The following is a 15,176-nucleotide window of genomic DNA, read 5'->3' as shown; positions in this document are numbered from 1 at the left end:
AAAGCGAGGTCTGTACGGAAATGGTTTTGTGGAAGAACTCGACTGGCCTGCACAGAGCCCTGACCTCAACCCCATCGAACACCTTTGGAATGAATTGGAAAGCCAACTGCGAGCCAGTCTTCATCACCCAACATCAGTGCCCTACCTCACTAATGTTCGTGGCTGAATGGAAGCAAGTCCCCTCAGCAATGTTCCAACATCTAGTGGAAAGACTTCCCAGAAGAGTGAAGACTGTTATAGCAGCAAATGGGGCGGGGCATTAATAACTCCTTATTAATGCCCATGATTTTAGAATGAAATGTTTGACGAGCAGGTGTCCACATACTTTTGCTAATGTAGTGTATATGCGTACAGCCAGTTTACTGTGATGGAATATGTGTAGTTTTTGTATGTCAGGTAACCTTCTGTTTCTGTGTTTTATTCAACAGTTACTGGGAGCAGCCTTCCTGGGCATAGGACTATGGGCATGGGCCGAGAAGGTAAGAAACATTTATTCGTCAAATATTTTCATGACATTTTTTCAGGTATCCGGATAGTCCAAATTCTAAACAAAATATCTTTAAAAAATAAATAAATAGCAAACATGCTGCTTTTCTCTGGTTGTTTGGCTAACAGAGGTCTGATTTTTCACCGTGATCGAACTGACTTTTCTGGTGAATATTTTGCATTGATCTGTGTCAGGTATTGGTGAAACTCTCTTATCTGAGCACCTGTAGATGCTATTTGAATTGGAGGAATAGCATGCTGATGTCAGGGTAGCCTGGGGGGATAAATACATACTGATGTCAGGGTAGCCTGGGGGGATAAATACATACTGATGTCAGGGTAGCCTGGGGGGATAAATACATACTGATGTCAGGGTAGCCTGGGGGATAAATACATACTGACGTCAGGGTAGCCTGGGGGTTAAATACATACTGATGTCAGGGTAGCCTGGAGGGAATAATACATACTGATGTCAGGGTAGCCTGGGGGGATAAATACATACTGATGTCAGGGTAGCCTGGGGGGATAAATACATACTGATGTCAGGGTAGCCTGGATGGAGTAATACATACTGATGTCAGGGTAGCCTGGGGGATAAATACATACTGATGTCAGGGTAGCCTGGAGGGTTAAATACTTACTGATGTCAGGGTAGCCTGGATGGAGTAATACATACTGATGTCAGGGTAGCCTGGGGGATAAATACATACTGATGTCAGGGTAGCCTGGAGGGAATAATACATACTGATGTCAGGGTAGCCTGGGGGTTAAATACATACTGATGTCAGGGTAGCCTGGGGGTTAAATACATACTGATGTCAGGGTAGCCTGGAGGAATAATACATACTGATGTCAGGGTAGCCTGGAGGGAATAATACATACTGATGTCAGGGTAGCCTGGGGGTTAAATACATACTGATGTCAGGGTAGCCTGGGGGTTAAATACATACTGATGTCATGGTAGCCTGGGGGAATAATACATACTGATGTCAGGGTAGCCTGGAGGGATAAATACATACTGATGTCAGGGTAGCCTGGATGGAGTAATACATACTGATGTCAGGGTAGCCTGGGGGATAAATACATACTGATGTCAGGGTAGCCTGGAGGGAATAATACATACTGATGTCAGGGTAGCCTGGAGGGAATAATACATACTGATGTCAGGGTAGCCTGGATGGAGTAATACATGCTGATGTCAGGGTAGCCTGGAGGGTTAAATACATACTGATGTCAGGGTAGCCTGGATGGAGTAATACATACTGATGTCAGGGTAGCCTGGGGGATAAATACATACTGATGTCAGGGTAGCCTGGAGGGAATAATACATACTGATGTCAGGGTAGCCTGGGGGTTAAATACATACTGATGTCAGGGTAGCCTGGGGGTTAAATACATACTGATGTCAGGGTAGCCTGGAGGGAATAATACATACTGATGTCAGGGTAGCCTGGAGGAATAATACATACTGATGTCAGGGTAGCCTGGGGGTTAAATACATACTGATGTCAGGGTAGCCTGGGGGTTAAATACATACTGATGTCAGGGTAGCCTGGGGGAATAATACATACTGATGTCAGGGTAGCCTGGAGGGTTACATACATACTGATGTCAGGGTAGCCTGGGGGTTAAATACATACTGAAGTCAGGGTAGCCTGGGGGTTAAATACATACTGATGTCAGGGTAGCCTGGATGGAGTAATACATACTGATGTCAGGGTAGCCTGGGGGTTAAATACATACTGATGTCAGGGTAGCCTGGAGGGTTAAATACATACTAATGTCAGGGTAGCCTGGGGGTTAAATACATACTGATGTCAGGGTAGCCTGGGGGATAAATACATACTGATGTCAGGGTAGCCTGGGGGGATAAATACATACTGATGTCAGGGTAGCCTGGGGGGATAAATACATACTGATGTCAGGGTAGCCTGGGGGGTTAAATACATACTGATGTCAGGGTAGCCTGGGGGGATAAATACATACTGATGTCAGGGTAGCCTGGGGGTTAAATACATACTGATGTCAGGGTAGCCTGGAGGAATAATACATACTGATGTCAGGGTAGCCTGGAGGGATAAATACATACTGATGTCAGGGTAGCCTGGAGGGTTAAATACATACTGATGTCAGGGTAGCCTGGATGGAGTAATACATACTGATGTCAGGGTAGCCTGGGGGATAAATACATACTGATGTCAGGGTAGCCTGGAGGAATAATACATACTGATGTCAGGGTAGCCTGGGGGTTAAATACATACTGATGTCAGGGTAGCCTGGGGGTTAAATACATACTGATGTCAGGGTAGCCTGGAGGGAATAATACATACTGATGTCAGGGTAGCCTGGAGGGAATAATACATACTGATGTCAGGGTAGCCTGGGGGTTAAATACATACTGATGTCAGGGTAGCCTGGGGGGGGTTAAATACATACTGATGTCAGGGTAGCCTGGGGAATAATACATACTGATGTCAGGGTAGCCTGGAGGGTTACATACATACTGATGTCAGGGTAGCCTGGGGGTTAAATACATACTGAAGTCAGGGTAGCCTGGGGGTTAAATACATACTGATGTCAGGGTAGCCTGGATGGAGTAATACATACTGATGTCAGGGTAGCCTGGGGGTTAAATACATACTGATGTCAGGGTAGCCTGGAGGGTTAAATACATACTGATGTCAGGGTAGCCTGGGGGTTAAATACATACTGATGTCAGGGTAGCCTGGAGGGAATAATACATACTGATGTCAGGGTAGCCTGGGGGTTAAATACATACTGATGTCAGGGTAGCCTGGGGAGTTAAATACATACTGATGTCAGGGTAGCCTGGGGGTTAAATACATACTGATGTCAGGGTAGCCTGGGGAGTTAAATACATACTGATGTCAGGGTAGCCTGGGGGTTAAATACATACTGATGTCAGGGTAGCCTGGGGTTAAATACATACTGAAGTCAGGGTAGCCTGGAGGAATAATACATACTGATGTCAGGGTAGCCTGGAGGGAATAATACATACTGATGTCAGGGTAGCCTGGAGGGAATAATACATACTGATGTCAGGGTAGCCTGGATGGAATAATACATACTGATGTCAGGGTAGCCTGGAGGGAATAATACATACTGATGTCAGGGTAGCCTGGGGGATAAATACATACTGATGTCAGGGTAGCCTGGAGAATAATACATACTGATGTCAGGGTAGCCTGGAGGGATAAATACATACTGATGTCAGGGTAGCCTGGATGGAATAATACATACTGATGTCAGGGTAGCCTGGAGGAATAATACATACTGATGTCAGGGTAGCCTGGAGGGAATAATACATACTGATGTCAGGGTAGCCTGGAGGGAATAATACATACTGATGTCAGGGTAGCCTGGAGGGAATAATACATACTGATGTCAGGGTAGCCTGGAGGGAATAATACATACTGATGTCAGGGTAGCCTGGATGGAATAATACATACTGATGTCAGGGTAGCCTGGAGGGTTAAATACATACTGATGTCAGGGTAGCCTGGAGGAATAATACATACTGATGTCAGGGTAGCCTGGGGGTTAAATACATACTGATGTCAGGGTAGCCTGGAGGGAATAATACATACTGATGTCAGGGTAGCCTGGGGGTTAAATGCATACTGATCTCAGGGTAGCCTGGGGGTTAAATACATACTGATGTCAGGGTAGCCTGGAGGAATAATACATACTGATGTCAGGGTAGCCTGGGGGTTAAATACATACTGATGTCAGGGTAGCCTGGGGGTTAAATACATACTGATGTCAGGGTAGCCTGGAGGGACTAATACATACTGATGTCAGGGTAGCCTGGGGGTTAAATACAGACTTTACCCTGATCTCCCTTCAGCACTGTGACTTTACCTGATCTCCCTTCAGCACTGTGACTTTACCTAATCTCCCTTCAGCCCAGCACTGTGACTTTACCCTGAACTCCCTTCAGCCCAGCACTGTGACTTTACCCTGAACTCACTTCAGCCCAGCACTGTGACTTTACCCTAATCTCCCTTCAGCCAAGCACTGTGACTTTACTCTGACCTCCCTTCAGCCCAGCACTGTGACTTTACCCTGAACTCCCTTCAGCCCAGCACTGTGACTTTACCCTGACCTCCCTTCAGCCCAGCACTGTGACTTTACCCTGACCTCCCTTCAGCCCAGCACTGTGACTTTACCCTGACCTCCCTTCAGCCCAGCACTGTGACTTTACCCTGAACTCCCTTCAGCCCAGCACTGTGACTTTACCCTGACCTCCCTTCAGCCCAGCACTGTGACTTTACCCTGACCTCCCTTCAGCCCAGCACTGTGACTTTACCCTAATCTCCCTTCAGCCCAGCACTGTGACTTTACCTGACCTCCCTTCAGCCCAGCACTGTGACTTTACCCTGTTCTCCCTTCAGCCCAGCACTGTGACTTTACCCTGACCTCCCTTCAGCCCAGCACTGTGACTTTACCCTGAACTCCCTTCAGCCCAGCACTGTGACTTTACCCTGACCTCCCTTCAGCCCAGCACTGTGACTTTACCCTGACCTCCCTTCAGCCCAGCACTGTGACTTTACCCTGACCTCCTTCAGCCCAGCACTGTGACTTTACCCTGACCTCCCTTCAGCCCAGCACTGTGACTTTACCCTGACCTCCCTTCAGCCCAGCACTGTGACTTTACCTGACCTCCCTTCAGCCCAACACTGTGACTTTACCCTGACCTCCCTTCAGCCCAGCACTGTGACTTTACCCTGACCTCCCTTCAGCCCAGCACTGTGACTTTACCCTGACCTCCCTTCAGCCCAGCACTGTGACTTTACCCTGACCTCCCTTCAGCCCAGCACTGTGACTTTACCCTGACCTCCCTTCAGCCCAGCACTGTGACTTTACCCTGACCTCCCTTCAGCCCAGCACTGTGACTTTACCCTGACCTCCCTTCAGCCCAGCACTGTGACTTTACCCTGATTTCCCTCAATAATAAAGAACCTTGTTTGTTAACAGCTACGGCTGGCTAAATAGAAAAGCCTAATTTTACATTTAGATTTCAATGACATTACTTTTAAAATATGGGGAATTGTCATTGTGTTTACCGGACCCTCACACAACAACCAATACCACCACCCACTACCACAATGAGAAACCATATGCTTTACATTTGAGAGACAGCGATCACCATCAGACATATTAGTTAGGTCTTTGTATCTAGGGCGCGGTATGTCTGACAGCAGATAACTACAGATTAGATGACATATTTTAATGGCAGTCTGGGTAATAACATTGTGGATTCTTGCTTTCTTTGTCCCTCTCTGTCTCTAACCTCAGTCTCTCTTTCTGTCCTCTGCTCTCTCTCTGTCTACCTCTACCTTCATCTCTCGCTCTCTCAATCTTCTCCTTCTTTCTACACCCCCTCTCTCTTGCCATCTCCCCACCCTCTCTGTACACCCCCTCTCTCTTCTCCCTCTCTCTACACCCCTCTCTCTCCCCTCCCTCTCTCTACACCCCCTCTCTCGCCTCCCTCTCTCTCTTCTCCCTCTCTCTACACCCCCTCTCTCCCCTCCCTCTCTCTCTTTTCCCTCTCGCTACACCCCCATCTCTCTCTTCTCCCTCTCTCTTCTCCCTCTCTCTCTTCTCCCCTCCCTCTCTCACTTCTCTCTCTCTACACCCCTCCCTCTCGCTCTTCTCCCTCTCTACACCCCCTCTCTCTTCCCCCTCTCTCTCTTCTCCCTCTCTCTACACCCCTCCCTCTCTTCTCCCTCTCTCTACACCCCTCCCCTCTCTCTTCTCTCTCTCTACACCCCTCCCTCTCTCTCTTCTCCCTCTCTACACCCCCTCTCTCTTCTCCCTCTCTCTACACCCCTCCCTCTCTCTCTTCTCTCTCTCTACACCCCTCCCTCTCTCTCTTCTCTCTCTCTACACCCCTCCCTCTCTCTCTTCTCCCTCTCTACACCCCTCCCTCTCTCTCTTCTCTCTCTCTACACCTCCTCTCTCTCTTCTCTCTCTCTACACCCCTCCCTCTCTCTCTTCTCTCTCTCTACACCTCTTCTCCCTCTCTACACCCCTCCCTCTCTCTTCTCCCTCTCTACACCCCCCCTCTCTTCTCCCTCTCTCTCTTCTCCCTCTCTCTACACCCCCTCTCTCTCTCTCTCTTCTACCTCTCTCCACCCCCTCTCTCTCCCCTCCCTCTCACACCCCCTCTCTCTCCCCTCCCCTCTGATGTCAGGGTAGCCTGGGGGATAAATACATACTGATGTCAGGGTAGCCTGGGGGATAAATACCTGATGTCAGGGTAGCCTGGGGGATAAATACATACTGTCTCCCTGATGTCAGGGTAGCCTGGGGGATAAATACATACTGATGTCAGGGTAGCCTGGGGGATAAATACTGATCAGGGTAGCCTGGGGGATGTCAGGGTAGCCTGGGGGATAAATACATACTGATGTCAGGGTAGCCTGGGGGGATAAATACATACTGATGTCAGGGTAGCCTGGGGGGATAAATACATACTGATGTCAGGGTAGCCCATACTGATGTCAGGGTAGCCTGGGGGTTAAATACATACTGATGTCAGGGTAGCCTGGGGGGATAAATACATACTGATGTCAGGGTAGCCTGGGGGGATAAATACATACTGATGTCAGGGTAGCCTGGGGGGATAAATACATACTGATGTCAGGGTAGCCTGGGGGGATAAATACATACTGATGTCAGGGTAGCCTGGGGGGATAAATACATACTGATGTCAGGGTAGCCTGGGGGGATAAATACATACTGATGTCAGGGTAGCCTGGGGGGATAAATACATACTGATGTCAGGGTAGCCTGGGGGGATAAATACATACTGATGTCAGGGTAGCCTGGGGGATAAATACATACTGATGTCAGGTAGCCTGGGGGGATAAATACATACTCCCTCTCGCTACATCCCCCCCCCCTTCTCCCTCTCTACACCCCCTCTCCTTCTCCCTCTCTACACCCCCCCCCTCTCTCTCTTCTTCCCTCTCCACACCCCTCTCTCTCCCCTCCCTCTCGCTACACCCCCTCTCTCCCCTCCCCCCCACCCCCCTCTCTCTTCTCCCTCTCGCTACACCCCCTTCTCTCTTCTCCCTCGCTCTACATCCCCCCATCTCTCTCTTTCTGTCCATCCCAATAAACTGAAGGTCAGGTAGAAGATGTTGTTCTGTGATGTGTTGAAAGTGGGATACATTCAGAACCTCATTACAGGTTAACAAATAAAATAAATGGTCAATTAGGTCATTAATTAGCTGGAAAGGGACCAGTCAAGATGTTAATTGCCAATGTGGAAACGGTCTGCTGTTTTGTAATGCAGTTAGGATGATGTTAGGATTCATACTGAATTCATGTTCGAACAGGTTGCTTTTTCTTAATACATTAAGTCATGCATAAGATCTAAGTCATACTACAGTATTTTGTAGGTCAAGGTTAGCTTGACAACAAAGAGCCTTTTGTAGAAGGTCTCCAGTTTCCTATGTAACCACAACATAAAAGGATCATATGAACCACAAGAGGAATCTGTGCCATAGATGATTCTGTGGTGCCGTAGCCTCAGGTTGAGGTTAAGGATCATGGCCCAGTTTCTTTTTTGGATCACACAACACCTGAGAAGGAAACAGAATGGAGAAACTAGAGCTCAGAATTCCACCAGAAGCCAAAATCCAATGTCAATCAATCAATCAAATGTATTTATAAAGCCCTTCTTACATCAGCTGATATCTCAAAGTGCTGTACAGAAACCCAGCCTAAAACCCCAAACAGCAAGCAATGCAGGTGTAGAAGCACGGTGGCTAGGAAAAACTCCCTAGAAAGACAGGAACTTAGGAAGAAACCTAGAGAGGAACCAGGCTATGAGGGGTGGCCAGTCCTCTTCTGGCTGTGCTGGGTGGAGATTATAACAGAACATGGCCAAGATATTCAAATGTTCATAAATGACCAGCAGGGTCAAATAATAATAATCACAGTAGTTGTAGAGGGTGCAGCAAGTCAGCACCTCAGGAGTAAATGTCAGTTGGTTTTTCATAGCCGATCATTAAGAGTATCTCTACCACTCCTGCTGTCTCTAGAGAGTTGAAAACAGCAGGTCTGGGACAGGTAGCACGTCCTGTGAACAGGTCAGGACTCCATAGCCGCAGGCAGAACAGTTGAAACTGGAGAAGCAGCACGGCCAGGTGGACTGGGGACAGCAAGGAGTCATCATGCCAGGTAGCCCTGAGGCATGGTCCTAGAGCTCAGGTCCCCCAAAAAAGAGCGAGCGAGAAAGAGAGGGAGCATACTTAAATTCACACAGGACACCGGGTAAGACAGGAGAAATTCTCCAGAAATAACCGACTGACCCTTGACCCCTGACACAAACTACTGCAGCATAAATTCCGGGGAAAGAGAAAGGATGTCTTCAGGGCAGAATGTGAATTGGGCTGCTAGAGTGAGAGAGGAAGTCACCTGAAGTTGACCAGTACCCAGCCACAGGGGTTTAGAGGGGGAAGCAGGGTGTTAGGGGGAAGCAGAGTGTTAGGGGGTAGCAGAGTGTTAGGGGGTAGCAGAGTGTTAGGGGGTAGCAGGGTGTTAGGGGGTAGCAGGGTGTTAGGGGGTAGCAGGGTGTTAGGGGGTAGCAGAGTGTTAGGGGGTAGCAGGGTGTTAGGGGGTAGCAGAGTGTTAGGGGGTAGCAGAGTGTTAGGGGTAGCAGAGTGTTAGGGGGTAGCAGGGTGTTAGGGGGTAGCAGAGTGTTAGGGGGTAGCAGGGTGTTAGGGGTAGCAGAGTGTTAGGGGTAGCAGAGTGTTAGGGGTAGCAGAGTGTTAGGGGTAGCAGGGTGTTAGGGGTAGCAGGGTGTTAGGGGGTAGCAGAGTGTTAGGGGGTAGCAGAGTGTTAGGGGTAGCAGAGTGTTAGGGGGTAGCAGGGTGTTAGGGGGTAGCAGAGTGTTAGGGGGTAGCAGGGTGTTAGGGGGTAGCAGAGTGTTAGGGGGTAGCAGGGTGTTAGGGGGTAGCAGGGTGTTAGGGGGTAGCAGGGTGTTAGGGGGTAGCAGAGTGTTAGGGGGTAGCAGGGTGTTAGGGGGTAGCAGGGTGTTAGGGGTAGCAGGGTGTTAGGGGGTAGCAGGGTGTTAGGGGGTAGCAGGGTGTTAGGGGGTAGCAGAGTGTTAGAGTGTTAGGGGTAGCAGGGTGTTAGGGGTAGCAGGGTGTTAGGGGTAGCAGGGTGTTAGGGGGTAGCAGGGTGTTAGGGGGTAGCAGAGTGTTAGGGGGTAGCAGGGTGTTAGGAGGTAGCAGGGTGTTAGGGGAAGCAGGGGGAGAGCTGTCTGTCTGTATTTATTGTCCTGGAAGGGAAAGGCAGTGGAATGCCTCGTGTCTCTCTGACAGTAAGGTGTGGTGTTGTATTATATCATGCCAAAGAAGACGTTGCACAACACTGCTTTCTTACTGATCTATCACTGCCATTTCTCACTGCTTTCTTACAGATCTATCACTGCCATTTCTCACTGCTTTCTTACAGATCTATCACTGCCATTTCTCACTGCTTTCTTACAGATCTATCACTGCCATTTCTCACTGCTTTCTCACTGCTTTCTTACAGATCTATCACTGCCATTTCTCACTGCTTTCTCACTGCTTTCTTACAGATCTATCACTGCCATGTCTCACTGCTTTCTTACAGATCTATCACTGCCATTTCTCACTGCTTTCTTACAGATCTATCACTGCCATTTCTCACTGCTTTCTCACTGCTTTCTTACAGATCTATCACTGCCATGTCTCACTGCTTTCTTACAGATCTATCACTGCCATTTCTCACTGCTTTCTTACAGATCTATCACTGCCATTTCTCACTGCTTTCTCACTGCTTTTACAGATCACTGCCATTTCTCACTGCTTTCTTACAGATCTATCACTGCCATTTCTCACTGCTTTCTCACTGCTTTCTTACAGATCTATCAATGCCATTTCTCACTGCTTTCTTACAGATCTATCACTGCCATCTCTCACTGCTTTCTCACTGCTTTCTTACAGATCTATCACTGCCATTTCTCACTGCTTTCTTACAGATATATCACCACCATTTCTCACGGCTTTCTTACAGATCTATCACTGCCATTTCTCACTGCTTTCTTACAGATCTATCACTGCCATTTCTCACTGCTTTCTCACTGGTTTCTTACAGATCTATCACTGCCATTTCTCACTGCTTTCTCACTGCTTTCTTACAGATCTATCACTGCCATGTCTCACTGCTTTCTTACAGATCTATCAGTGCCATTTCTCACTGCTTTCTTATAGATCTATCACTGCCATTTCTCACTGCTTTCTCACTGCTTTCTTACAGATCTATCACTGCCATTTCTCACTGCTTTCTTACAGATCTATCACTGCCATTTCTCACTGCTTTCTCACTGCTTTCTTACAGATCTATCACTGCCATTTCTCACTGCTTTCTTACAGATCTATCACTGCCATTTCTCACTGCTTTCTTACAGATCTATCACTGCCATTTCTCACTGCTTTCTTACAGATCTATCACTGCCATTTCTCACTGCTTTCTTACAGATCTATCACTGCCATTTCACACTGCTTTCTCACTGCTTTCTTACAGATCTATCAATGCCATTTCTCACTGCTTTCTTACAGATCTATCACTGCCATTTCTCACTGCTTTCTCACTGCTTTCTTACAGATCTATCACTGCCATTTCTCACTGCTTTCTTACAGATCTATCACTGCCATTTCTTACTGCTTTCTTACAGATCTATCACTGTCATTTCTCACTGCTTTCTCACTGCTTTCTTACAGATCTATCAATGCCATTTCTTACTTTTTTACTTTTGGGGTCTTACGCTTTCAGTGGTAAAAAACACATCTGAATTAACCTCATGGTCCTCCTGTCCTCTAGGGGGTGCAGTTCAACATGGTGTCGCTAACAGACCTGGGAGGTTTGGGTGCTGTGTGTCTATACATCTGTAACAACACCTTGGTCCTCCTGTCCTCTAGGGGGGTGCAGTTCAACATGGCCTCCATAACAGACCTGGGAGGTTAGGGTCCTGTCTGTCTGCACATCTGTAACAACACCTTGGTCCTCCTGTCCTCTAGGGGGGTGCAGTTCAACATGGCCTCCACAACAGACCTGGGAGGTTAGGGTGCTGTCGATCTGTAATAACACCTTGGTCCTCCTGTCCTGCAGGGGGTGCTGTCCAACACGGCCTCTATAACAGACCTGGGAGGTTAGGGTGCTGTCTGTCTGCACATCTGTAACAACACCTTGGTCCTCCTGTCCTCTAGGGGGGTGCAGTTCAACATGGCCTCCACAACAGACCTGGGAGGTTAGGGTGCTGTTGATCTGTAATAACACCTTGGTCCTCCTGTCCTGCAGGGGGTGCTGTCCAACATGGCCTCCATAACAGACCTGGGAGGCTTCGACCCCGTGTGGCTGTTCATCGTAGTGGGAGGAGTCATGTTCATCCTGGGATTCGCTGGTTGCATCGGAGCGCTACGGGAAAACACCTTGCTGCTCAAATTTGTGAGTTTGAATTAAATATGTTTTATTTCTCCTTAGAGAGTTCAACTCTTTCTTCCTCACATAGGCTTTCTTAGTTTAATCTCTCTTTGGGGTGGTAAGACTGTGTGCCTTGGACGATACCACATTGAACCTCGTATGGTTAATTTCTGCTTTCTGCTCTGCTATCCACACCTTTTGGGTTTGCAGTTCAGTAATTTACACCTTGGTTCACACCTTTTAGGTCTTCATTTAGGTATTATTTAGAGGACGGAAGAGGAGAGGGAGGGAGGTACATCCTAGTTTGATTCACAAAAATAACTCTGGCTTCGTTTGATCTGAAAGTTGAGGTCATTCATAGCAGTTGGCTACTTACTGTAAATGAACAACTAGGATTGGTATTGATCTCGATGGGAAATAATAAACCACTCGTTTCTAAAAGCCTGACACATCCATTATTGAGTACACAAACCTAAGCATTTTATCTAAATATCTGGGGGGGGGGGGGACAATGACATCATTCAGAGAAGTTATGTCAAGTTCAACAATGGAGTCTGAGTGACAGAGACAAACTGGGCCTCATAGCCAGCTGTCACTCTCAGTGACTATTACCTCCACTACTCTGTCCATTAACTCCTGACTGCCCAGAAGAGGGGAAAGAGCAGGGATGACTCCTGGTTGGCCAGCCTACAGAAGAGGAGAAAGAGAAGGGATGGCTCCTGGTTGGCCAGCCTACAGAAGAGGAGAAAGAGAAGGGATGGCTCCTGGTTGGCCAGCCTACAGAAGAGGAGAAAGAGAAGGGATGGCTCCTGGTTGGCCAGCCTACAGAAGAGGAGAAAGAGAAGGGATGGCTCCTGGTTGGCCAGCCTACAGAAGAGGGGAAAGAGAAGGGATGGCTCCTGGTTGGCCAGCCTACAGAAGAGGAGAAAGAGAAGGGATGGCTCCTGGTTGGCCAGCCTACAGAAGAGGAGAAAGAGAAGGGATGGCTCCTGGTTGGCCAGCCTACAGAAGAGGAGAAAGAGAAGGGATGGCTCCTGGTTGGCCAGCCTACAGAAGAGGAGAAAGGGAAGGGATGGCTCCTGGTTGGCCAGCCTACAGAAGAGGGGAAAGAGAAGGGATGGCTCCTGGTTGGCCAGTCTACAGAAGAGGAGAAAGAGAAGGGATGGCTCCTGGTTGGCCAGTCTACAGAAGAGGGGAAAGAGAAGGGATGGCTCCTGGTTGGCCAGCCTACAGAAGAGGGGGAAGAGAAGGGATGGCTCCTGGTTGGCCAGCCAGGCATCCTGTTCTGATGTTCTCTCCCTGTGTTCTAGTTTTCGGTGTTCCTGGGCCTGATCTTCTTCTTAGAGCTGACAGCAGGCATCCTGGCCTTTGTGTTCAAAGACTGGATCAAAGACCAGCTCAACTTCTTCATCAATAACAACGTCAAGGCTTACCGCGACGACATCGACCTGCAGAACCTCATAGACTTCACACAGGAATATGTGAGTAGTACTATATGTTAAAGAGTTAACAGGTATATGTCAGTAGTACTAGATGTTATAGAGGTAACACAGGGATATGTCAGTAGTACTAGATGTTATAGAGTTAACAGGTATATGTCAGTAGTACTAGATGTTATAGAGTTAACAGGTATATGTCAGTAGTACTAGATGTTATAGAGTTAACAGTAATATGTCAGTAGTACTAGATGTTATAGAGTTAACAGGGATATGTCAGTAGTACTAGATGTTATAGAGTTAACAGGGATATGTCAGTAGTACTAGATGTTATAGAGTTAACAGGGATATATCAGTAGTACTAGATGTTATAGAGTTAACAGGGATATGTCAGTAGTACTAGATGTTATAGAGTTAACAGGGATATGTCAGTAGTACTAGATGTTATAGAGCTAACACAGGGATATATCAGTAGTACTAGATGTTATAGAGTTAACAGGGATATGTCAGTAGTACTAGATGTTATAGAGTTAACAGGGATATGTCAGTAGTACTAGATGTTATAGAGTTAACAGGGATATGTCAGTAGTACTAGATGTTATAGAGTTAACAGGGATATGTCAGTAGTACTAGATGTTATAGAGTTAACAGTAATATGTCAGTAGTACTAGATGTTATAGAGTTAACAGTAATATGTCAGTAGTACTAGATGTTATAGAGTTAACAGGGATATGTCAGTAGTACTATCTGTTATGTCTCGTACCTTTAACTGTACTGGCAGCTAGTGCCTTAACCTTGATTGGATAACTGTACATATACTGAAGCCAACCAGAGTCAGCCTCTTTATCATAGCAGACTTGGTTGTAGTAAGACTGTATAAGGGCTCAACTATGCTTATAACATGTGATAAAGCCTTATACCTGTCTGTGTGTGTGTGTTTTAGTGGTCGTGCTGTGGAGCCCACGGTCCTAATGACTGGAACCTGAATATCTACTTCAACTGCACTGAGTTTAACCCCAGTAGAGAGCGCTGTGGAGTCCCCTTCTCCTGCTGCGTCAAAGACCCTGCCGTGAGATGCCTTATTGGGCTACAGAACATTATAAACCTCAGACTTAATTCAGTTTAACACATTAAACATATTCTACAGATCGTAATGGAACACCCACGTTCTTCTGTTCTCATGATAGTTTTGCTTTCATTCGTTTCAGGAAGACGTCCTTAACACACAGTGTGGCTACGACGTGAGACTTCAAGGGGTTGGTTTTTTCTCTTGTGTTTTTCCAATCAGACCCAATCAGTCTTTCAAACCATGCTGGTCGTTATCCAGAGGGAGAGAGGCGGCGGACATTTCAACCTTTCCTCTGAACATCTAGACAGGCTCCTCTCCTCTGTCCTCATCTCTTCCTAGCTAGCTAGCGTTCAGGCTCCTCTCCTCTGTACTTCTCTCTTCCTAGCTAGCTAGCGCTCAGGCTCCTCTCCTCTGTCCTCATCTCTTCCTAGCTAGCTAGCGCTCAGGCTCCTCTCCTCTGTCCTCATCTCTTCCTACCTAGCTAGCGCTCAGGCTCCTCTCCTCTGTCCTCATCTCTTCCTAGCTAGCTAGCGTTCAGGCTCCTCTCCTCTGTCCTCATCTCTTCCGAGCTAGCTAGCGTTCAGGCTCCTGTCCTCATCTCTTCCTACCTAGCTAGCGCTCAGGCTCCTCTCCTCTGTCCTCATCTCTTCCTAGCTAGCTAGCGCTCAGGCTCCTCTCCTCTCCTCTGTCCTCTCTTCCTT

At 47.5% G+C, this 15,176-nt stretch overlaps 1 protein-coding gene across 17 annotated transcripts in view; it reads left to right on the top strand.

Annotated features, from left to right (window-relative positions):
• LOC127913846 (tetraspanin-17) overlaps window positions 1-15,176 on the top strand; it is a 42,866-nt gene that overhangs the window by 9,557 nt on the left and 18,133 nt on the right. For all 17 annotated transcript variants that reach the window (XM_052487365.1, XM_052487363.1, XM_052487358.1 and 14 more), the window contains exons 2-6: window positions 429-479; window positions 11,848-11,994; window positions 13,281-13,451; window positions 14,350-14,475; window positions 14,615-14,662. In XM_052487365.1, coding sequence (XP_052343325.1) covers window positions 11,863-11,994; window positions 13,281-13,451; window positions 14,350-14,475; window positions 14,615-14,662 — 477 coding nt within the window. In that variant the 5' untranslated portion in view covers window positions 429-479; window positions 11,848-11,862. The remainder of the gene's footprint in view (window positions 1-428; window positions 480-11,847; window positions 11,995-13,280; window positions 13,452-14,349; window positions 14,476-14,614; window positions 14,663-15,176) is intronic.

This window comes from Oncorhynchus keta, chromosome 30 (assembly GCF_023373465.1).
Source record: "Oncorhynchus keta strain PuntledgeMale-10-30-2019 chromosome 30, Oket_V2, whole genome shotgun sequence".
NCBI lineage: Eukaryota > Metazoa > Chordata > Actinopteri > Salmoniformes > Salmonidae > Oncorhynchus > Oncorhynchus keta.
This window is presented reverse-complemented; position numbering and strand designations above follow the sequence as displayed.